This window comes from Onychostruthus taczanowskii, unplaced genomic scaffold, assembly GCF_017590055.1.
Source record: "Onychostruthus taczanowskii isolate IOZ18803 unplaced genomic scaffold, ASM1759005v1 scaffold92, whole genome shotgun sequence".
Lineage (NCBI taxonomy): Eukaryota > Metazoa > Chordata > Aves > Passeriformes > Passeridae > Onychostruthus > Onychostruthus taczanowskii.
This window is the reverse complement of record NW_024507213.1, coordinates 1,785,229-1,810,439: the sequence shown is the minus strand read 5'-3', so window position 1 is coordinate 1,810,439 and position 25,211 is coordinate 1,785,229. Positions and strand designations below refer to the sequence as shown.

The 25,211-nt window shown below is 37.6% G+C and overlaps 1 protein-coding gene across 2 annotated transcripts in view; it reads left to right on the top strand.

Moving 5' to 3' along the window:
- Positions 1 to 25,211, top strand: part of EDIL3 (EGF like repeats and discoidin domains 3) — a 240,292-nt gene that overhangs the window by 44,844 nt on the left and 170,237 nt on the right. For both annotated transcript variants that reach the window (XM_041426668.1, XM_041426666.1), the window contains exon 2: positions 23,816 to 23,944. In XM_041426668.1, coding sequence (XP_041282602.1) covers positions 23,816 to 23,944 — 129 coding nt within the window. The remainder of the gene's footprint in view (positions 1 to 23,815; positions 23,945 to 25,211) is intronic.

Below are 25,211 nucleotides of genomic sequence, written 5' to 3'. Positions count from 1 at the left end.
GCCTCCCTTCCCTCAAGCCACATGGCCTCCCTTCCCTCAGGCCGCATGGCCTCCCTTCCCTCAGGCCGCATGGCCTCCCCTCCCGCACCCAGACACTGCTGGGCAGGAGAGAGTTCAGAGAAACTCACTACTGGACTCCAAAGAGAAAGTCCCTCTGGGAATGCTCTGTTTTTAACCCCTGTGTGTTCTCAGAGGCGTATCCAAGTCCCCAGTGGCCACACCAGGTGCTAATTTCTAATCTGGCCACTGATTGGTTTGATCATAACTTTCCCAGAAACTTACTTCCTGGTCAAACCATGAGAGGACCTTAAATCCTCTCCAGTGATACCCCTTGCCATGGGCAGGGGCACCTTCCACTATCCAGGTTGCTCCAAGTGCCATCCAATCTGGCCTTGGACACTTTAGTTTTGCATATTCAGACCTAAGTAACTCTTAAAGGCTCACAAAATCTGATGGCCTATACCTACTCAGAGTAAATTATGCTTTTTTTGGCACATTTGGGTGTTTTTCTAAGCCAGACTATTACAGGTGGGATGCTGGATGCAGCACTCTGCAACGTGGGTTTTTTCAGCCAGGAGGTTTTGTGCAAATTGTCATATTTACTGTCAGTTCTGGAAAGAATGTTTTGCTAAATAAAGAAATTTCTAACACAAAAAAGAAAAAAAAAAAAAGAAATCTAAGTTGCAGTAGAAAAATCAGTTGAATTTTGCGAGTCTTATTGGTTGCAAAATTTATTCAAGGGCAGAACACAGGCGAGCAATTAGCTGTAAACATTAAAAAAAAAAAAACTTTTGAGGTCAGGTGAGATAGATAACACCTCAAAATCATGGAGGGAACTTTGCCTGAAATCCAGGCTGCTTTAAAGGAAAATCTCATAGCTCAAAGAGTCATTATTGCAGGTGGGACCTTGATGCCATTTCATATTTGTTTTCCTGTGTGTCTTCCTAATTCCACTGAGTGATGATTGCTCTCTGCTCAGCCTAAAAGCAGCCCTTAAATGGATGTAATAGTTCAGGCTGAGCTGAGACAATTTGAAAGAATGCCAGATTCTAGAATTTAGGAGGCTCTTATTTGTGGAGAATTCCTCACAAACAATTTTGTTGGGTGAGTACTCACTTCTGTGGAAATCCCATTTAAAATTCCCTCAGGAGTCACCTGAAGAAGAGGGTAAGGTCAGAAAGTCAGTCATGCTCCTTGAGCACCCAGGTCTGTGTTAAATAATGTTCTTTTAGAAGTTGCGGTAGCATACAAGGACTCTGGATCACGTCTTCATTTTCCATGAATATGTTTCACGTCTTGAAAGAATTATGGAAGCTTTCAGAATAACTTGAGTAAATGCAGTTCTCCCTTCACTGAATTGGAGAACAATGATCCTCAACAACTATTTTCTGAGTTTTTTTGAACTGCTCATATCCATGTTTTGGTGACAGTTTCAAAGCCATGATGAGGTGCTTTAATGAGAAAATCTGCATACTTGTATTGTTTTTTTTTTTTTTTTTTTTTTTTGGTGTTTTTTTTTTTTTTTTTTTTTTTTTTGTGTTTTTTTTTTTTTTTTTTTTTAGTGGTGATTGCCCCAGACAAAGATAGCAAAAATCAGTGGCTGAATCTGTGGATTCTCCTGCACTGTGGTATTCAAAGTCCTGGTATTCTGACTGTGGCAAATTTTTTCATTCCCTTGAGGAGCAGTACTGCCACATAGATGTAGCCATGTGGATTCTGCATTTTGGATGTCTTTTCTTCTTGTTGATGTTGAATTCTGTTTCCTTCGGTTTATTTTGTTAGGGGATTCTTTATTGTTTCTTTTGGAAGGAGACAGTTTAATCCTGAATTAATATTAATTGCCAATTAGTAAGGGGAGTTCTTTAGAAGGCATTTTGTCCAGCACAATTGCATGATCCATTTACATTCCTGTCCGCCTTTGGAGGTCTTCATCTTGCATATATAACCCAAGAAGCTGTAGTTACAGCAGACATTTCAAAATAAATGCTGTATCATAGCATGAATTTGCAGTACCTCTACTTGTGATTAAGCTAACTTCATAATTAAAGACACAGATCCCTGAAATTCACCACAATAAAATAGTTTCGTGAGGGGAAAGATGCAAACCCCAAAGCAAGTTGGCAAAAGTTAGAATGGATTTAAACCAGTCTGATTGAAATGTCTGGGGCACAATCATAAAATCCTGTCCACAAGTTTGAAGCCTCGTCAAAACCTCATTAGCTTTAATGAGACTTATAATATGCATTCTAGGAGACAGATTGTAGGGTTGAGGCTCAAATTAATACAGAGTTGTTGCATGACAACTTACTAATAACATTAATCTTTCCACAACCTGTTCTGACAGGGTTTTTTATTAAGAAGATGGGACTTCACTTTTTTTTTCCTTTTTTTTTTTTTTTCTTTATTTTTACCCCCAATTGGAGGAATACTTTTGCCATGCACCTGATTGCCTAGGGGTCAGATTAACTGCTGGGGGCTTGTGTCTTGTTTGTGTCTGTCCAAATTATATTCTGTGTGCTCCTAAATTGATTCAAATAGCATGATATAATTGTAATATTGTAATTTCCCCCTTGGAAACTCTTGTAATATTTGCTGGATAATTATGAGCTCTGCATAATCAATCCCAAGGGGTCCTCTGTAGATTTAGAGTGAAATCAAATATGGGCCCTATAAAGATCATCATTATAAGACTTAGAAGTCAGGATGTGAGCAACTTAATTCTCCCAGTTTTTCCTCAGAGTTTTGTTTTGGCCAAATTTGGAACCTCTGATTCAAAATGAGAAGTGATAATTTGAGTAGCCAACCAGTAAAGCTGTAAATTATTTAATTTTAGTTAAACTCTTTTTTTTTTTTTTAATTTACCCCATCTGTTTTCCTGATCATTGACTACAATGCTGAGGCAATCTTGTATCTGAAGAGAGAAGTTGCATTCTGTAAATATATTTTGCTTTCCTCCACCCTTCTCACTGCAGTTTCAGTAACATATTTGTGTGGCATATTTCATGGGGCCTCTAAATTAAAAAAAAAAAAATTGTATAAAAATTAATTTCTTTCTTTCTGCAAAGTAATTAATAAGAAGAGGTCACCCAGGAAGGGGTGTCTGTTGTGCCTGTCCCTCCTGGTGGTTACTATGACTAATGCTGTATAACATTCCTTCAATCTGTTGTTTAATGGGGATGGATGAGCTGCTAGATAAATTATATTTGTGAACTTTATTCTTTCTTTGACTCCGTGGGCCTTAGTAAACATAACAAGGAAGTTTCAGAATTATTTTTTGTCTGAAAAAAGAAAAAAAAAAAAGGTAATACTTTTTTAATTTTGGGTTTTTATGTTGGGTATTTTCCTGTCCCTTTGGCACATGGCTGCTGTCTCACTGCTGCTTCTTTCTGTGTTTAATTAGCACCCAAAAAGTTCAATCCCCACTTAGTACATTGTACATCACCAGTGTTTCTGGAAAGATCTGGAATTGGAATGGAATGGTATTGTCTACCTCAAAGCTTTTGAGAAATCATAAAATGCTTCACAGCATGACCCAAGCTTGAGTCAGCTGATGACTCAGCTTATGTGCTCTTCTCATTTTGAAAAGCATTTTCAGTACTCTTGGTTTTCTTTAATGTCTTGATTCTGCTCAGGACCATCTCTCTTCTCCAAATTCACATGTGAGCTATAAATTAGTGTTCTAAAGATGACTTCCAGACCTGAGAGGTACACTCAATTCCTTGCTTGTGTTGAGGTTTTTAAAGAAAACACTGAAGCCTCTAAAATTTGGGACAAACATTTCAGTTGATGCTGTGTGGGAGGACAGTCAACAGCCACAGCAGACTTTCATTATCTGTCTGACAAAGAACTGAGTCATAGCTGTATTTTAGTTTTGGCAAACTTCGGAAATTGCTTTATTTTTTTCATCCAATTGCACCAATTTCCAGTTCTTTATCAGAAGACTGTCTAATGGGCTTGTCTGAGAGGTCCAGTTAAGACAGGATGACCGAAAAAGTTATTTTAAATTTATGTTAATGCAAATGTTTCTAGTGGTAGGATAATGTGTGAAAAAAAAACCCTGAAAAACAACACAAAAAACCTGAAACAAACAAACAAACAACAACAAAAAAAAAAAAAAAAAAAAACCCAAAACCTAAGAAAACAAAATAATGTGAATACATTATAATTTTGTCACCTAGAAGTATATCTTGGGTAAGTGTACTGGTAAGAGAAGCATACAATACTTTATTTTCTCAGGCTGGCTGGCACTGGGTTGTCATTGAAAGAGCTGGGATTTTTGTATTAGTAGTCCACATGCTTTGTCTGTGATGAATTATCAGCAAGAATTATTCACATGCAGAACACAATCAATTATTTATTTGTCTGTCCCTGCTTGTCTCTTCAAAACACCAACAACAACAAACCAAAAAAAAGCCACCAAAACGCCAATGAACCAAAAAAAAAAAAAAAAAAAAGAAACAGACCCTGAAAAAACCAAATAGTTAGAGTTCTATACCTGTATTCACTAAACACAGTTGTGTGTGCTGTGCAGAGTTCCAAGGATTAAGAGCTCATAAGCAGCATTTTGAATAGCTTAAAAATGTAGTTAATGCTCTGCTTTCATCTCACAGATCAGGCTCTCATGGCAACCCTGGAGAGTTATGAATTTCATCATAAATGACCACAATTCATCATATTATTTGTATTTCATCATAAATTACTCTGTTTGTTCATTATTTCAGCTGTAGCTTATATGTTTTTTTGGACTTCACTGAAGATGCAATTACTTACAAAAAGTCACTTGTCACCTCTTATTGTATTAATGATAAATTAAATTTGGGACTCATTGCAGTGATTTGTTTTTACACAGGCTACTCTTCACAGGATTAAAATTTGGAGAAAACTAAGAACTTGAAAGTTTCTGTAGCCTGAATCAAAGCCAGATGCTGGCATCCTGAACGACCATATTTGAGTAGCTTAAACATAAGACCAACATTTCTACATTCTCTGGAGCCACATAAATATTTAGGTTCTATTAAAATACTTAATTATGTCTTGCAGTGATGCAGTTTCTTGTGAAATACAGACATTTTATTAATTCAAATGGAAAGCCAGGTAGATTTCTTGAAAATTTAACTAGCAGTGTATTTATTTGTATAACTAAATATATGCAGTTTTGCACTGTATAAATGCAGTCTATTTGTAATGCAATTAAATTTTGCTAGCTATGAGAATTCATATTCTTTACATACCAATAGTGCTTTTAATTTAATTAATTTCTTAGCAGGGTCATCTAACTACATTTCTAACTGAATTTTTTTTGTCACGGTAAGACTGAACTAATGACAACACCCACTGAAGTTTTACAGTGAGACATTGTGGTTTTTTGTTTTGGTTTGGTTTTTGTTTTGGTTTTTTTTTTTTTTCAACTGCAAAATGAAGCAATGGTAATTTAATGTCAAAATTTAAGGGAGAAACCCTCTTTTCCAAATCATTTCCATGTGGGACTTTATGCTGACTGTGTGTGAGGTATATTGAGCAATACCGAACTGAAAACTGAATTAGTATTATATTTATGCTGTGTTGTAGCAACGCTCATACCCTTGCCAGAACAAGATCCCAAAACAAGCTGCCATTCACTCATAATGAATTCTCCCACCTGCTTCTTTATAATACACTGCTAGCTTGATTTTTTTTTCTTTTCATTTGAATAATCCTCATTGACCTTTTAAAGGAACAGAACAACAAGATCTGATTGCAAAAAGCAAACAATTTTGGAATCTATCCCTAATTATGGCCCAGATAATCCCTTTTGATTTTTGCCATGGAGAGGGTGATAATGACAGCAAACCTGTTGGGTGCCTGAAAATCCATTGGTATACAGAGCTTGGCTTATCTGATGTTATCTTTTACTGCCTTCTGCTTATTTTTTCTCTCTTCCCTTTTTAATTTCTGTGTGCTTGAAGAAAAATTGAAATTTGAGATATGACTAGAGATGAAAGAGATGTGTAACGGGTGGAAATGCTGCTATTGGCTCATGACATGAGATGTATGGAGGGATTATTCAAATAATGTTTTTCCTACTTTAATGTTCTGCCAGGCAAGTGTTTTTGGATGGACTGAAAAAAAGACCAGGTGTGAGCATGGTGGCTTATTTGCAATAAATATGTGCTTAGTTACACTGCTGAACATCTCATTTTATCTGTAAGTCTGAAGAGAATGAGTTCAATGATTTTCCTCACACCACATTTATTCCTGTGTATCTTCTGATGACTTTGATGGGATTTCAAACTTTTTATTTTAATATAGAACAAGTGAAAAAGCAAGATATGGGTGAGTGTAGACTCTTTATGCACTCTGAAACAAACGTAAGTAAGGATTTCTATTGCACATGAAAAAGGAGTTCTTGAGTTTTTCATAATAGAATAAACATATTTATAACTTAATTAAATCAAGTTTTTGGCTTGTAGGTGTGTAACCAAGGAATCACTAACCTGTCAGTGGTGCCTTCCCCATATTTTCATTATTTTTTTAATCCCTTTGGCCCTGAAGTAGAAAGTAACAACAGACTTTAAAATCTATCATGTATAACTAACACTTTCTGCATGTGGTGGCAATAGTGACAATTTTTTTTTTTTGCCATTTTAATGTAAAAATGTGTCCCATGGGATTACATAACTGAAAGAAAGTCTCACAGGAGGCTCGTTACTAAAAAACAGGTTTTAAGAGAGCCTTGCAAACTCTGTAGTCAGCTTTTAGCCTCATAAATAAGTAATAAAAACACAAGCACTGGCATCTCAATGCATTTCATGTTTTAAAACTAAAATTATTATGACTTCTTCCTCTTTTTTTTATCCTGCTAATCACAAAATTCCAGGAAAGCCCTGCAGCAGGAGGTGTGATTTCACACCTACTACTTTTTGCTGTGACAATGAGAAGTGGCAGCATTTCTTGCACTGTGAGGTGTTCCTTTGGTGGCTTTGCAGTCTGCTTTTTTTTTTTTAATTTTTATTTTCACCTGATCTAGAAATTCTGCCTGTGGAAGGCCAGGCAGCAGGAGACACAGGATCAGCCATTGCTCTGCTGGTGTTTTCCACAGGAGAGTTTTTTTGGTGTCATTTATCATGTAATTAACTGCAATGTATTGCTGCCTATTTACTACATGGGGGCAGAACACTGTAGATTAAAGATGGCCTGGAATTCTCTCTGTAAAGGGGGGAAAGACCAGGAACTCAGCGTGGAAAGCCTCTGTGGAAGTGCCAGCATTGTGAAAGAGAATGGCCAGGAAGCAGGCTTTGTGTTTATTTCAAGCTGGAGTTTTTGCATCAGGTTAGACACGTAATGAACATTCCAAATCCACTCCACAATATTGCAGGGAGAGAGTGAGGTGTGTTTCCAGAAGGCACAATTCCTGCCTGTGCTTGTGGTTCCCAGCTGGACTGCAGGGAGCTAAGAGAACAAGGAGAAGAGCAGGATGTAGGGAGAAAGATGGGAAAATGGATGTGTTCCCTCTGAGCAGCGCCAGAGAGGAGCAGAGACGCTCTAAATTCAGTGATCCCATAAATTACCAACCCCACAATACTGCTCATCAATTTGTTACTCACTATTTTTGGGTTTGTAAGCTGGAGTTCAGAACACAGTCCAACTTAAAATAAGCAAAAACATTTCAGGTAGACAACCTGCTTTCTACCTGACCAGGAGGATGCAGCCAGGTGGGTGTCACAAGCAATTGAGAACAGGACAAGAGGGAACAGCCTCAGGCTGGGCCAGGGCAGGCTCAGGGTGGGCACAGCAGGAATTTCCCCATGGAAAGGGGGCTCAGGAACTGCCTTGGCACTGCCCAGGGGGGTCTGGAGTGCCCATCCCTGGAGGGGTCACCTGGAGGTGGCACTCAGAGCCCTAGGCTGGGGACAAGGCGGGCATTGGGCACAGACTGGCCATCCAAGACCTTGGATGTCTTTTCCAGCCTAATTGGTTCTGTGATTCGGTGAAATATGTTAGCCACATGGACATCTAAAGGAGATCTTGACACATCCTGACAGTTTTGTTTGAAAATAAGAAGTGAGGGGAAGGAGGGAAGTGAGAAGAGCAGTGCAACACAATTCCTGTGCCCAAACAGCTGAGAAACACACTGGCATTAGCTAAGCATCTTGAATGCCAAAATGATAATAAGCACCACATTTCTGAAGGATTACAAATGTCAGAACTAAAATCAGCTATGTGTACATAGAGGTGGTTTGATTTGGGAGCACCTGTGAGCCTGGTGTCCATTTAATTTGATGTTCAAGACTAGGAGCACACAACCTGCAAAATGCTCAGCGAAGGGAGGCTGCTTTGTCTTTCAAATGCCCCTTTGACGTCCATTTAACAAATTGCACTTCAACTCAGGTATATGTCTGAAATGTTAGGATTATTGTGAGGCTTCTCGTTCAGCAGATCTAGAATTGGAATTTCACATTTAGGAATCAATTGTGTGTCCACTTTGCAGCTGATTGTCAAGACATCTAAATCTAAAGTTGTTAGAGTGGCTTTTCTCAAATGCTGAACTGCAGACCTTCTAAGAGCAATATCACAAACAGCATTCTTTAAATAACCATCTAAAATAGTGCATGTTTGGATGTTGTTGGGGTTTTTTATTGGGATTTTTTTTTAAATTTTCTGTGAATTCTTAGCAATTGACAAGATGCCTCTTTTCCTGCTTAGATTCTGTCAGGGCAGTAATCCGTATCAAAGTGCTCTGGCATACAGGAGAATGGAAATGGTAGACTGATTTTTAGATCTTAATTCTAATAAGGATTGTATTTTCCCCTTAGCAAGAAAAAACCCTCAAAAACAACACCCTCCCAAAAAAACCCAAAAAAACACATGAAAAAGACAAACAAATGCAAAGCAAAACAAAAATGCTGCAAAAAAAAAACAAACCAACAAACAAGACAAAACTCAACAAAAACCCCCAAACAAAAACAAACAAAAAACAAAAAAAAGCAAACACGAAAACAAAAAGAAAACAAAACATACAAAAAGAAAGGGAAAGAAAAAAAAGGGCAGAAAATAAACCAAAAACATGCACAAAACCCAGCAAAAGCCACCCCCCCCGAAAACCCACAAAGCAACCAAACAAAACAAAGCAACACCAAACAACAAAGTAAAATTTAAACAAATCCACTGAACTTTCCAATACTTTCACAGAACAATAGTAAAAACCAGTTACCATCACTTTAACCACAAAGTTTCACTTTCCCAGGAGGAACTGAGACCATGCATAAGGGTTGATCTCCTTTCTTTATGGCTACTGAGATCTTTAGGGTTTGTTCTGCCGTGAGAAATGCCCTGCTCAGATTCTCTGCTGTAGTCTGCCACGTAAAAGGTGGATGTTTGATACTTTTGCTTCTCTTTTATGCTCACCTGGAACTTTGACATACATGGCAACAGTAAGGCAGAAAGCAAGACAAAACAAACACACACACACAAAAATACCCTAAACCCTCAAGCTAACAGAAAACATCCAGGCTCTTGCCAAATTTGTTCAGAGAGCTAAAAACCACTTTCATTAGCAGATGTGCTTAATATACCACTAGAAGAGGAGTGTAGGCATTGTCAGTCACTCATTATAAAAGCAGCAAGAATTGGAGGTGGAATCATGCAATTATTGATATCACAGAAAGGGGATTTTGAAATCTAGAAAATCTCTGTCACTCTTGTTTTTTGGGTTTTTTTTTTGTTTTTTTTTTGTTTGTTTGGTGGGGTTTTTTTGGTTTGTTTGTTTTTGTTTGTTTGTTTTGTTTTGTTTTTGTTTTTGTTTTTCAAACCCAAACGTTCATTACATACAGCCAGGCATAATCCAATCACAACCTCTACTGCTTAAGTTTTAATTTTTTTTCTTGGCAGAGCTGGGTGAAAGCACTTACTTTTTGTATATCAGAAGTATATCAACTCTTGGGCAATATTTGAATATTTTATACAGACTGGTGGGCAATGGGATTTAAAGACTAGGCAGTAGAATGATTAGATAAATCACCTATGAGGACTCAGTTATGGACCTCATATAGATTTTGTGGGATTTTTTGTAGTTTTGCAGGGGGGGTTTTGTGGTTTTGGGTTTTATTTGTTGTTGTTGGGTTTGTTCTTTGGGTTTGTTTGTTTTGTTTTGGGGATGGCCATAAGCAGCAGTGCGCTTGCTGGTTCCACACACCATTTTTATTAGTCTGTGCTTCGTTCTGTTTACTTGGATTGGAATTGCAGCAGGAGCAGGGCTTTGCAACAACAACAACAAAACAAACCCACAACATTAAAAACAAACAAACAAACAAAAGAACCCAATGCCTCCAAAAATAAAAATCCCAAACCCCCAAAACAAGAACAACAACAACAAAACCAAAACAAAACCAAAAACCCCACAGCAAACAAAAAAAAAAAAAAAAAAAAACCAAATTAAAAAACAAATTAAAAAAAAAAAAAAAAAAAAACCACATTAAAAAACACATTAAAAACAAACAAACAAACAAAAGAACCCAATGCCTCCAAAAATAAAAATCCCAAACCCCCAAAACAAGAACAACAACAACAAAACCAAAACAAAACCAAAAACCCCACAGCAAACAAAAAAAAAAACAAAACAAAACAAAAAAAACCCACACCAAAATCAATACTCTTTGGACCTGATTTATTACAAAGTACCTGATTTCTATAGGTCCAGGTATCAGATGGATTGATGAGGGGGTGGATGACTGTGAAGAGGTACTGATAATTTTCCTGTGAAAAATAGAAGCAATGCAAGACCCCAGGAAATAAAAGTTTGTGGAACTTACACCTCATGCTGCTGAATAGATTAGCATTTCCAAAAATGCTTACAATTGCAATCTACAACCAGTGACTCTGAAGATAAGTACAGAGGTCTCTAGCAGTGATAAATGCAATGCTTTTCATGGTTTTGTTTACTTTTAAGTACTTTGATCCCGGTTTTTAATCTATTTTCATGCTAATATGTTTTATCTGGGAAGACCCATTGTCTTCATTTCACTCCTGACAATGAGACTTACCGAATTTACTTCATGTTTAAGTTTTATTTATTCATCTAGAGCATGTTTCAATAGAGCTGTAGTGGAGGGCAATAGTGCCTGGCTTTGATCTATAATAACTCAAGATGGTTTCTATTGTGATGCCTTGTAGATTGCTTTCAATAGCTGAGCTTTTCAGACAGTGTTGTCAGCCTTCCTTGGCAGCTACTGAAAGGAAAATATTCATATCACATTGTCTTCCTTTCAGTCACCTACCAGGGTAGGTGAATAAAGAAGAAACAGGTTGAAGAATGCAGAAATTGTTGCTTGAGCTGACTTTTCTTGAACTTTATAAAATATACTGGTACTTCAAATGCAGCTTTCATAACCTAAATAATTTTATTTCTGAATAACATAGGAGGAGAATTCAGCAAATACCTTTGTCCAGAGTAATAAATGTCTGCTTCCTTTTGGGCTTTATTTTTGTACAACAAAAGCAGGGGATAAATGTTTTTTTATTGATTTCTACAAATTGTCTTGCATACCTCTTGCATATTTGGTTTCCAGCAAGACTAGAAGGAGCCATTTACAGCAATTTCTGGGTTAGTAACTTGGCATTCTGAAACACCACTGAGACATAATTGATATGCCACTAGAATACACTAAAGGACTCAAGTGTTTCTGGATGCTTCTTAAAAATAATAGCTTTAAACTGCATAGCAAGAAAGATGTGGCAGATAAGTAATGAGGGGAAAATCATAAAAGACTGTATAAAAATGGAAAGACAAACACTACCGACCGAGGCTGAAATAAAAAATAAAAAATCTGGCTAAAAAGTAAAGAACTAATCAGAAACATATGAGAAATAGAAAATGTGGTTTAAATGTTGCTGGATTGAAAACGAGACAGGAAATTGGAGGAAAGGATAGAAGGAATACTACGAGGACATTAAAGCCTGAGAAATTGTCTTAAAAATTTGTGGTTCAATTAATGGATAAAAACAATTCAAATGCTGCTGCTGTTGACAATATTGAGCTGGAGCAACACCGTGGAGTTAATGGATTTAATTTGGGCTGGCACCAGCGTGGGGCAGGTACCCTTTGGATTTAAATGGATTCTGCTGATCTCGTTAGAAGCTGTTGTGTAACAGCTCATGGCCCAGCACCAGCGCTCTGATCCAGCTCCCTGGAAGAGTCTTTTTGCTTCCAACTTTTCTGGGAGATTTATTGGTCCTTAGAGCTGCAGGGGTGCCAAGTGTTGTGCGAACAGTGCTTTTATCATCCAGGATGTTCAGTCTTGCTCACTCCTTGTCTTTGAGGCAGCTCAACCTGGCGCAGCAGTGGCCATGTCCTGGCGCCAAACAGAACACCTTTTGGGGCAAAAAACTGAATTTAGGGCAAGGGTGATGTCCTAGCCCCACGGTGGTGACTAACTGTGGGTGTAACTGCCTTGTGGTCTGGGACAGCTCACTGGAAAATGAATTTTCAGACAGTTAGTTTGAGGTCAAGATATCAAAGCATGGAAATGGCAGCAATTAAAATGTTTGTAGGTCCCTGCAATACAGAGGAGTGCTCAGACAATAATTTGACTTGGGGAAAGGGAGGGATCAGCACCTATTAAAAAAATTAAAATATATATACAGAAATATATATATATATAACACTGTACTGCTGTACTCCAATAAATAAAATGTTCAACTAGGAAACACATAACTACAACATACAAGAAAATAACAGGTGATTCCTTTAATGAGGCTCACACATAGAGGGGAAAAAGGAATTCCCTAACGAGCCTCCGGGTTGTATTTAATACCTTAGTTCGAGAAAAAATACGCTTAAATTCAGACTGGAATTTTATAATCTATTTATCAGTCATTTTAATTGTGGTCTCTTTGTCAAGATCAGGCTGCAGCAACATATTTGTGCACTCACAACAGCTCTTTTATATGTTCTGTTGGTGAATAATGAGGTTTCTGTAATCACCTGGTTGTTCTGTAACTACTGTGTTGTTTGTTGCTGGCATAAATTGCTGTGCAGCAATGGCAAAATAAAAAATAACACTTGTAAGTGTAGGGTGGGGGCTGAACTGGTGTGAATTTTGTGGTTTGGGTGAAGGGAGAAAGAAAACTGAATGAAGTTAATTCTATCAACACGTTTGAAAATAAGCTGAAGTAGAAGGACAGGAAGTAGGAGACTTGAGGTGAGCACAGAAGTATATAAACATAACACACATATTCCACTGGTCTGGTGCTAATCCCATACAAATCCATGTAAAGACTTTGTTCTTAATCTGAAAAAACCACAGTCCTCTGCTGTGACATCCCATGTTCACACATGTGGAAAGTGGAAAAGGATCAGTAAGCACTGATGCACATTTACAGCTTTATTTGTACCCATCAAACTGTAATCACCTTCCTCCCTTTGTTCCTGTACACTGGATGAAGGAAGGAATTAATTTTGTTATTTTTATGTTAAAAGCTTAAATTTATTTGTGAATATGTATTCATAATAGTCATTATCCTCACCTCCTTCTTAATATTTTTTGCTCCCTTTGGGATTTACTTTATGCTTAGTCCTGTATTTTAAAAATACCCACGTTGTGTGCAAATACAGGACTGTGTTAAGTGTCAAAGAAGAGCAATTGCTTTTCAAACATGAAATGATGTGGGCATCCTGTTCTAATTAACAGGATTTACATTGCATTGCACTGCTTTACAACCACACCACATTACCTGGATGCAGTTAATAAAGCAAAGCTGCTGGGAAAAAAAAAAACCACAAAAACAAACAAACGAAAAAACAGAGACCAGTTAAATAATCCTCCTTGTGCTTTTTCACCACTATTAAGTCAGAGTGGGACACCAAGTTTGTTTCCAGGTCTGCTGTGGCCTCTGGGATGTTCAAGGGCATGCTAATGACTTGGTCTTGTGAGTAGAAGTAGTTACCATGCACTTCATTCCTCCACAGTTTGGTCATCTTGTGATGCCCAGAGAACAAACTGATTGCTTTAGGAGTATTTGTCTGTGATCAGAAGCTGAAAGAGAGTAGTTGTCTGGCTCAGTAGTCCAGGATCTATATGTACTAATATTAAAATAACATTTAAGCTCCCTGTTACAATAGAGTGTAGTAAAAACATTACATTCTTGGTCACCCCAATTGTGAACATCTGTAATTTACTCTCTTTTCTGCCTGAGTTCTTCATTTTTCATCCTTTCTCAATGACTGTTCCCAGCTCTTTATTTTCAAATGTTGCTCCATAGCAGCAGTGAGGTTTTCCAAGCGGCTTTTTTAAGCTTGGTTTACAATGTACAGCAGGTAATAAAAGTAAATTAAAAACCACTGCCAAGAATACGGTTTGTTTGTGCAGTGTGGCCATACTGAGATGAGGTTTTGACATATATAAACTGTTTCCTCACTTAATATTCTTGTAAACCACCACGTAGTGAAGTGGCTGTAACAGTGCAAGGCAGCGCCTACAACGTGAGAGCAACAAATGAATTTATCATAGTCCAGCTTACACCTTGGCTAAATCTGTGTTTAGGGGTCTTCATGCCACATGCTACTGCGTGGATTGTGTGCTCTCAGAGGTTCAGAATCCTTGCAGGGCAGTGTCCAACTCCTGCTCAGGACAGGAGCACAGGGAGCTCCTGGAACATGTCCAAGGAAGGAGGGGAACGAAGGTGATTCAGGGCCTGCGGCATCTCAGGAAGGACTGAGGGAGCTGGGGCTGCTCAGCCTGTATGTCCCTGTGTCTGTCCCGTGTCCCCCTGTCCCTCCCTGTGTGTCCCCGTGTCCCCAGTCTGTCCCCGTGTCCCTGTGTCTGTCCCTGTGTCCCTGTGTCTGTCCCCGTGTCCCTGTCTGTCCCTATGTCCCTGTGTCTGTCCCGTGTCCCTGTGTCTGTCCCGCGTCCCCTGTCTGTCCCTGTTGCAGAGGTCAGGGCAGGCCCAGCGATGGCCCCGGAGCCCCGGGCAGGGCCTGGGCCCAGCGCTCCCCTCACGGGAGGCAGAGCCGCTGCCCCGGGCAGTGCCAGCCCGGGCAGAGCCCAGAGGGGCTCTGGGGCCTCCCTGGGCAGGGATATTCCAGAATTACCTGGGCACAATCCCGTGTGCTCGGGTGGCCCTGCTGGAGCAGGGAGGTGGCACCAGCTGAGCACTGCGGTCCCTGCCAAGCTGGCCCATCCTGCGGTTCTTGCCTGGTGGCTTTAGTTGCAATGAACCTGGTAGATTCGTTATTTAATCCAGTTTTATACCATATTTGAGAAAACTCTAAGAAGAGGCACCATTTACAAGTATTTTGTAGAATCTATTCAGGGTTCTTTCTAAGCGTAAAAGTTTCAGATTTCGTTCTGTTTGTGAACAAGTTGGAACAAATGAGGTAAAAATTGCATCTGTCCTTTCCAGAGGCTCTTAGCAAAAATGACCTAGAGGATTTTCATCACTCATCCACAGAGCTTACATGGTACTGCCAGCTGCATTGTCCAAAACAAACAGAATCAGTTCTTTATTGCAGCTGATATCTGTAATGCCCTTACTATTTCATATCCCTCACACAAGAGGATCATATTTGCAGTGCCTAATTGATATTCTGAATGTGATCAGTAACATAATCTTCCTGTAAAATCAGAAAGAAAATGATGAAAACTGGCACTTCTTTTGTATCTCTTTAGGTGACGTTTCTTTTTTGACAGTTGCAGGACTTCCGTAATGAAAAAACTAAAAATCCATGTGACTTAAATATATGTGAAATGAATGCAGTAAGACTTAGTAACTATAATGATGAAAAATTACAGAATATTTTGCTTTATTCTCTTTATGCATAGGAATTTTGTGTAATAAAAGAGGGCATTGTTGATGCTGTCCATGTAGAAAAGCAGGTTCAGTGCTGGCCTGTGGGTTAAAATGATAATCTAGGGTTTTGCAAGGGAATCCCTGGTTGCCTCCACATCCTACACTCCTTTTATTCCTGCCTGCAGATGGATTTTGGTGGGCATGAGCTGGATCCATTCCCAAAATATTTAGGTGGAGGTTCTGATTCTGAACCAATGCCCAATCATTAGAGAACCTTGGGATCACATGGAGGGAAGTGATTAAACCTGAAGCAAAATCCACAATCTTCATATAGTGTAAATATGAAAACCATCATCACTTCAATAGTGTTGGCATCTCTTGTAAGAACATGTTGCCAAATAAGGTGTTTAGGATATCGAAAAATAGAAGCAACTAGAAATCAATGAATACTTTTCAGAGTGTAATGAGAATATGCTTAGAACTTATATTCTACAGTATTTCTTTTTGGTGCAGATAGAAGGGTATAATGAAGCATAATCAGAGTTTTAGAAACTGTTAATGATGACTTTTTAATTGCTCAACTTTCAAATTTGGATTTGCTTAGGATGGGAAAAGATAAATGCAACAGTGCTGAGATTAAAGATTGCCTAGCAACCACAGAATGAATACATTCAATGTAGGGAAAACAAAAGAAGAACAAACTACTTTCATTTCCATATATATAAAGTATGTATAAATATAAAAGTGTGGAAATAAATATACGTGTGTATGCAAAAACATAGACATACACCCTAGTTCTTCCAAATTGCCAACTTGAAATGCTGTGTATCATTAAAAGAAGAAATGGAAAGGCAAAACCAATATCTAAGATGTGGTCGAAAACTGGGAATTTTCATTTAAGAGTGATAAATGCACAGTAAATGTTTGGGTTCTGTTTTAAATTGTCCTGTTTCACTGATGAAGTGAAAGTAGAAACTGGAAAGAAAACAGTCAAGACCAGTAAAAATATGTGCATCTGAAAGTTTTTAAGTCTATAAGGACAAGAAGGAAAGAAGATGTCACCTGTCTAGAGAAGATCATAATCACGTAGAACTGTTCATTTTGAAGGACTGTGCTAATGATTAAACTATGTGCACTCATTGTTCCTCTGTGGAAAATGGGATGGGCAAGAAATATGAATATTTTATTAATTGAGACATTTCAAGTGAAATGTCTCAATTAATGCTAATTGAGACAATGCCAAAAATGCTAAAACATGCTAACAATGCTAAAAATGTCATGATCTTTAAAAGTAAAGGACAAGTGACTGGAAATGATCAGGTATTACTGTCATGGCTTGGAATATCCTCTGGAAATTTTAATTGAACAAAACAAACTAATGGAGAGAGAGCTTAGACTAATTGCCCTGTGCAGAAAGTCTTAAGTTAAGGTCTTATTCATTCCCTTTTCATAAAGCTCTTTCACCCCATAAATGTGAACAGGTGCAGAAATGCAGGTTTATTCACCTGAGTCTTAGAAAGTATTAAAAAAACCTGTGTGAACACAAAAATCCACTGTCTGAGCACAACTGAGGTGAGCAACAACCAGAACCAAAGCAAAGTGTGCAGGGACTGCCTGGGTAATTTTTTGCCAGCTTTGTTGAGCATGCAGAGAGAAGAGATGTGGGAGGCTGTGTGGATAAGGACCAGGGTATCCTCATTAAAGGCATTTTTTTTTCCTCTCCCTGGTTCTGCAGGAAGCATCACTGCTGCTGGCTGGGGTTGGGTGCTGGGGGTGCTGTCACCAGTGCTGTCAGCTGAGCAGGCAGGGGAATATCTCTCATTTTCCTTTGATGAAACACTGTCTCGACTGATGGCAGCTTTCCTCAAATCTGCACAGCAGCCTGTGCATGAAAGATTTCCCACAAGTTGTAAAAAATATTCAGAGACGTGTTATATAACCACCTTCCCCCTTTAATCGTTTTTGATCCATTTTTTACTAATGAAGATGTGAAATGACAGGAATAGTTGTTCATTTTTTATTTTTTTTCCCTGCAGAGACTGTTGGCATAGAAATGAACTCTCTGTAACCTATGGAAAATAGAAGAGTTTACTTTTTAAGCTGTTTTCTGTTTCTACTTGTGTTTCATATTGTCAAACATCAGATGCTTGAAAGGTCTATAACACAGCAGGCTGAAGTGCAGTGACCTGCTGCTCTTTCACATTCAAATTAATAAAGTAGCTCATAGTGTAGACCTTTAGAAAGTCAAGAGATTATACTTTTTTAAGGCAGAAGGGGATTTATTATGCTAGAAATTAATCTCTGCAGACATTACTTTAGTGCTTTATTCTAACTCTTGAAGTAAGGACACACTTTTACAGTATTGCACCATTAGATTAAATCCAAATCTTAAATCAGCACTTCATCTGCACCCAGGATTAAAGTTTCAGCCCAGTCCCAGAGTGGGAATCAAACGGTAATTCTCTGATTAGGATAATCTGATTTTCTTTTTGCAATGCCATCTCAGGTTTTGAGAAATCAGCTGGTGCATCTCCTCAGATTATGAGACCAGAAAAAGTTAAAATTAGAAAAAAAAATTTTACACCTGGTGTTGCTCAAGTTCATTGCAGTTCTCCACCACAACTACAAGCTGCAGCTTAAGTGCACAGAATCTCCTGAGCACAGATGCTTTCAGAAGTAACCTCTGTGATTTTCATGAGACCTGTGATGAAATAATGGTTCTTTTACTCTGATATTTACATCCTTCTGTAGTTTTCTTGTCCAGCAAGTGGACACTCAAAGTTGACATTACTGCTTGATGCATTTTCTAAAACCATTTAGACATGCTGCCAGGAGTCCTCTATCTATAAATTTAGCTGAAATCTCTACCTGCATAGTAAGCAAATTAGCCTAGGAAAGAAGCAGAAGGAGGTAGATGAGCTATTGGTATCTAGAAACCTTATTTTTCAAATAATAAGTGAGACAATTTAATTATTCCAACTGTCTTTTTTACCTTAGGAGACACAAATTAACTGCCTCGCCATTAAATCTGAAGAAACAGCTTACAAATTTCTTAAAAAAACTGCAGAGCTCATCTGTTTCTGTGTTCACACTCTGCATCTCTGCACAGGTGTGTCTTTAACATGATTTATGGTTCTGCTTCAGCTGTGGAGAAATAGGTGTGAATCTGGGCACTGTGCAGATGATTCTGTAAATCAGGAAACTATTAAAGCTCTTTTTCTCAAAATTGATTTTAACATGAGAATGCTACAGGTGGCAAGTACTTTCCCAGTCTTCTTCTGGAGTTTAGGTGCTGTTCTTAGCTTCAGAACTGGTGCTTATTTTTCTAGATCTGTACCAGATTTCTGTTGACTGTCTGTTTCCTGGGCTGTTCATTTTTTGGTGCTGCCTGGAGATTTCTCTTTTGGAACAAGTTTTATTCTCGTGAAAGCGAATGGCCATTATTTTTATTTCTTTTGAAAGAGCTTGTAAAATAAGCCATATTTCCTGTAGCCACATAGGAAATTGAGTACAATTATGGCTGCTGTTTTAGACAGAAATGATGGCCCTCCTCTTCCCGTCAATGGTGGAACCAAAAGTTGAGTTTTAAAACACACACTGTATGGAATACCAGAAAAGAGCATCGTGACTCCCTAAAAATCAGTGTGTCTAACATCATAAACTCATATGCCATTCTCTTTGCAGCTACAGCATCAGCACATTCAGTATCAGCTGCTGTGAATTTCACTGCCTCATTATATAATGTATACTCAATGTGTTCATATTTATATTTAATGCCCATTACATGAAAGAATAAAGAGGGTTGAATTTTTCCATGCACACTTGCTGTTTCACAGAATGTGTTCTATTTTTAAATTAGAGAAGGAAACATGGCCCAGGAACCAGAACAGTCTTTATTCAATCACTTCTATCATTACAGTTTTGAAATGTGAATCCACAGGATTTCTTTAAGGCAGGTTTCTTTCTTTATCATCATATCATTGTCTCAAGAAAATGTCTCTCAGAGCAGCAGTTCTGCCAGAAACCCTAATAGTTATCATTCTAGGTGTTATAGTTGAGGGAAATTGTCTCCATTTCAGGCTAATGATGTTGTGCATGGGGACTGGAATGCTTCTCTCAGGCCTAATTCAGGATGCCTTACCTTTTGGCAGGTATTTCTGCCTCAGAAACTGTAACATTAAATAGTGAATAGCTTTGAGTTGGATTGCATAATTCTTTATCATGTTTTTAATTTTTTTCATTGCAATTTAATTAGTGTAGAATAAGGGCAGCTGGCTGGTCTCTCTGCTTTTAGGATGAGTGCTTTATGAAGGTCCAGGTGGTTGTGGGATGGAACTTCTCCCTCTGCCCATCTCCCTTCAGCCTTCACGTCACAAAAGTTGTTTTCATAAACTGTGAATTTCTGTTCTTGACAAGGATTGATGGGCTAACTGTTAACATCACACAGTGCTGCATTATTTATACACACAAGGGTTGGGCTCCTTCTTTCAGGTTGTCCTTTGCTGTCAAGCAAAGAATTAAACTCCTCAGTGAGGAATCACACAATATTACGTTTCTATGGGGTTTTATGGAATCAAAAATATGTTATATAAATGTTTAAAGTTCTGCAAAGAGTAGGTTTACAACTTCTACCCAACTCTAAGCCACCTGCTTGTGGAAAGGAGCAATAGTTGTATATTCAGTATTTTATTGAAAAGCATGTGGCTTAAAAGTAGATATATATGAGCATGTGGAAAAGAGCATGATGGACTTGCAGAACAGTTTTTCTCTGTGTGCTTTTACTAAAAAAGATCCAGGTTCATTGGTTGAGTTATTCATTATGTACAAAAACCATCATATTCCTTAAAAAAAAAAATCCTAGGTATTATTAGAGAGCAAATATATCAGCATTTTATTTCAGTTTTGCTGTATAATTTTTCCTGAGTTTGGAGAATTAGGGAAGGTTCTTAATTAAAATTTTAGTTTGAGTTTGCATGGATCTCTTTGATTTTATTCTTTTTGTCATGCTTTTTTTTTTTTTTTTATTCTTAACCAGCCATGGATTCCAAAGAGAGGATGGACAACTTGCTCAAGAACTAGTTTGACTTCAAAATGTTATGAAGAAATTAAATATGAGGAGAAAAATAATAATAATTTTTAAAATCCCACAGATTTAGGACTCTTTGTTACTACATCAAGTATCAAAGGTTTATGTACTGTCTTCAGACACTTTTACACTTCAGAGGTCATGTAAAGAAAAGCACAAAGTTAGTCAGTCACAGGACAGACAAACATGAATGACTGTTTTTATTTGACATTGAATCTTACTGGAATCCTTTCAGAACATCTTAATGAAAGTGCAATAGTTATAGTTATTTAGATTTTTTTTTTTTAATAATTGAATTTCTCCTGGAGTGTTTGTTTAATTTGCAGGAATTTGTCAAATTACACAGTCTGTTACACAAACAGCATCTTGCAAATCACCATGGAAAGCCATCAGCAACAGAGCAGACTCCTGCAATACTGATTGTAAAGTACATATTTCCTTTCTTGAGTTCAGTTTACTCTTCCATTCACAAAATCTCTCAGGTTAAATTATAAAACCAGTTTAGTGTTAAAAGCTGTGTCACATTTTAATGGTAACAAATCCCTTTATCAGTTGTGTTAAGACAAAATGCACCCATATCAGCTTTTCTTACTCATAACAGAGCCTTCAAAATCAAATTCTGCTCATCAAACCCGGTGGAATGTATAACAAATTAGATTTCAATATTTCAGCATGAACGTCCTCTCAAGAGGCACAGAATGGAAATTGAGGAAGATTTTGTTGATTCAAAGGTGATAGTTATTTGGTTCAGCACCATTTCACAGACAATAAACTATAAATAACAGAGATAACATTTTACATGATTTTTGATAATTTAAGTTTCAACATTTGCACAGCCTCTTAAGTAGAATTGTGCAGCTTCTCATTTTTCTGACTGCATCATATTTGATTTTGTACTGTGACGTAATTTAATCATTGTTGTTTACAGAAAGACTTTTCCTCTTTAATCCTCATTAACATTACCTGAATGAGACAGGATAAGCTGGTTTTACCTTGGCTTTTTGTTTGTTTGTTTGTTTTTGGTTTCTTTTGGGCTTTGTTTGGTTGTTTTTGTTGTTGTATTTTGGTTGATTGTTTTTATTTGTTTTGTTTGTGGTTTTTTGTTTGTTTTTGTTTTGTCTTGTTTTTTGGTTTGGTTTGTTTTGGATTTGTTTTTTTTTTTTTTTTTTTTGGTTAAACCTTTCCATCCCCTGTGCTTGCTTTCATTTTTTTGTTTTTTTTGTTTTGTTTTGTTTTGTTTTTTAATCCATTCTCTTTAGATGTGCTCTTTATTCCTTTTATTTCTGTGGTTTCTGTGGTACAATGACATTACAAAAATTACACCAGTGACTGACAGGCCAAGGTGGTGGGTCAGAAGAGCAATTAGTGCAGTTATTTCCTGAACATGGAAATAAATGGCTGTTAACAGAGGAGAACATCTGCTTTATTAGTCCCAAACTGCAGGCTGGGTCACTTTATTTCAGGCTGAAAAAGCCAACATGAATTTTCAGTCAAATTAAAACCACGCGGCTGACTGTCCATGCTTTGGTCATTTCAGGGGATTTCAGTTTCTGGAAATACAATGTAAAATTATGTGTAAATTCTGCTTGTCATTCAATATAGAATTTACAAATTCAAACAGTATTTTGTCTTTTTGCCTTTTATGCCAATGGCATAATTAATATTAGAATTCCACCAAATCAGGAAATATGTAGCAAAATATCCTCTCTCATTTAAAGCAGAATATCGATGTGGATTTGCATACTAAGTTTTCTGCTCCTGATGCTATTTAGTTTTTTAATTTAATTAGAGGTATGGGAATACAGTTGTCAGAGAATTCATTTAATAGTAGCTATTCTTTCACAACCAAGTGCCTAATCCCCATAAAGTAATAAACAAGCATCCTTTGCTACCCCAATAATGCAACAAAAGCAGAAAATGAGAAGCCTTGGCTTATTTAAATTATGATAGAAAATATAATTTACTGTTCTCAAAAATAGCTTTGCTTCTGCATCAGCTGGACAGTCTTTTGGACAAAATTTAATATCAAGGACATAGCAGGTCTCTGGGTCATAAAGGGACCCTAAAGCTGACAAAAAATTAAATAAAACTCAACCCAGCAAACTACTGCACAACTCCAGTTTTTCTGTGCAACTCATGCACAGAATTCACAAAAGCATTTTTTTGCGTCAGCTAAAAATTTCATAACCAATGTTTAAATGTAAATTCTCACACTAAGGATTAATCTGAAATTCATGTGCAAGAAAGGTGTTGAAATCCTGAGCTGAGTTTGCCACCAAAATAATCCAAAACATGCTGTAATGTCAGTATTACTGACATAAACCAAATTAATTTCCCTAAATCTCTTCAATTACATGTAAAAAAAAAAAAAACTGGCAATTTTCATTTAAAAAACCCACAGAAAATAATGTTCTTCTTTTCTAATAATTGTCTATCTGTAGACCACTTTCAGATGGATTTACTGCAGAAAATATGATTATTTTTAAATGCTATGCTGAGCAGTAGAGAGCACAAACTTGCCTTTAAAGATGAAGATTGAGATAGATAAAAATATATGTAGATATAAGACAAACTGTCTGGGAAAAATCATTAAATTAAAGTTGGCCAAAGTCTAGGGGGTGTTTAGGGTTGCTTCCAGCTATCCCATTGGTGACAGAATTAAATCTGTAGAGGTCCTCAGAGTCTTCAGGTTAGAAAAAGTAAAAAAAATTACCATTTGCTATTGTCTTTTGCAAATGTATTCAGTTTAAAACAACCACATGTTATGGGGTGGAAGATTCGGGATAGATCATTACCTGGCATTGTGCTGTTAAATAAATACAAAACTGAATGAGCCAAAAGCCATTCAAAGGACATAAGTTTGTAATTTCTTTCTGTGCTTAGTTACCAAAAATCTGATGTGTTTAGAGCCTGTGGGTAATTTTTGGTTGTTTTTCTACAAAAACTTTGTTTTCCCTGTGCCCACAGCGGACGTGTGTGACTCCAACCCTTGCCAGAATGGTGGCATCTGCCTGTCAGGGCTCAACGACAACTTCTACTCCTGCGAGTGTCCCCAGGGTTTCACAGATCCCAACTGCTCCAGCCTTGTGGAGGTTGGTAAGTGAAAACTAAATTAAATTGCTGAAATGGCTCCAGTGGCCTGTGAGCCTGTGGCAGTGACCCCATCCTCGGTGTTTTATGTGGTGATGGTGGTGCCTTGTTGGGGCTAACTTAATACAGAGGCCAGACTAAATAAAAATAAAAAGCATTTCTATTTATTGAAGGGCCTTCAGGAAAAATTTGGGCAGGCAAAGCCCCCCATGTGCTACACCTAAAAATGGACTCACAGGTTTTCACACTTTTATAAGTTTGGTCCATTTGCATACTGGGGGTCAATGTTCCATTTACAGCTTCAGCTAATGAAGGCATTTACCCCAGGTTTCTCCCCCCAGCTCACTTTTGTTTCCATTTCTGGCCCTGGGGCAGTGAGGTGTCCTTGAGTGCCAGGCCTGGAGAGGAATTGTTGTGTCTGCCCAGAACGGGACAGCAGCAGCTGGCACTGAATGTGGAGTTTGGAGTTAGGCACTAAGGAACTGCAGGATCACAAATGTATGAAAAATATAAAAGCTAAAATTTGAAGGTGTCAGTGGGGTCCTTATGTTGATCATTACTGGGGTTTTTAAGCTTATATCTCTGCCATAAGCATCTCTAACAATAATTAAGTGTTGAAAGTTATGTAATTAAGTTGAAACAGCATCTGCAGAACATAATTACTCAACAAAAAGTCAAGTCATTCAAAAAAAGTCCAATGTGGTGACTTCAATGTCACCAACATTTTTCAAAGATCAGTTCTAGATAATTCTATGATAATTCTATGTATCCTTCTTCAACCAGTGCCCTTCAAATCTTCATTTCTGGTAGTTTTTTGCCAATGTGCCAATGTAAAAACTAATTTCTTATGCAAATTAAGAGATAGGAACAGAATAGGAGAAAACCAGAATAACACATAGTGGTTACTTGTTTGAATTTCAAAATAATTATACATTTGGGGCTCTAATTAATCATTAGATGGGTGCAAAGAGCACAAGTCAAATGTACTGAAATTTTGTGATGTGTGCTTGACTCAAAGTAAACCAAAATTCGAGTGGTGGATCCAAAACATCCAGCAGGTCAGGCCTCTATATTAAGAAAATTTAAGGAGAAAATCAGAATCTGAAGGAAAAGATAGAGATAGGTATCTCACTGAAAGTTAACTGAGGTCTTGTATTATCCCATAGAAGGCACAAAAATACATTTACAGAGCAAAATGATGGAACTGCCACAGCTGAGCTCAACATGCAACTGTCCTAAATCTGTGTGGTTCTCATTTTTTAATAATAATTAT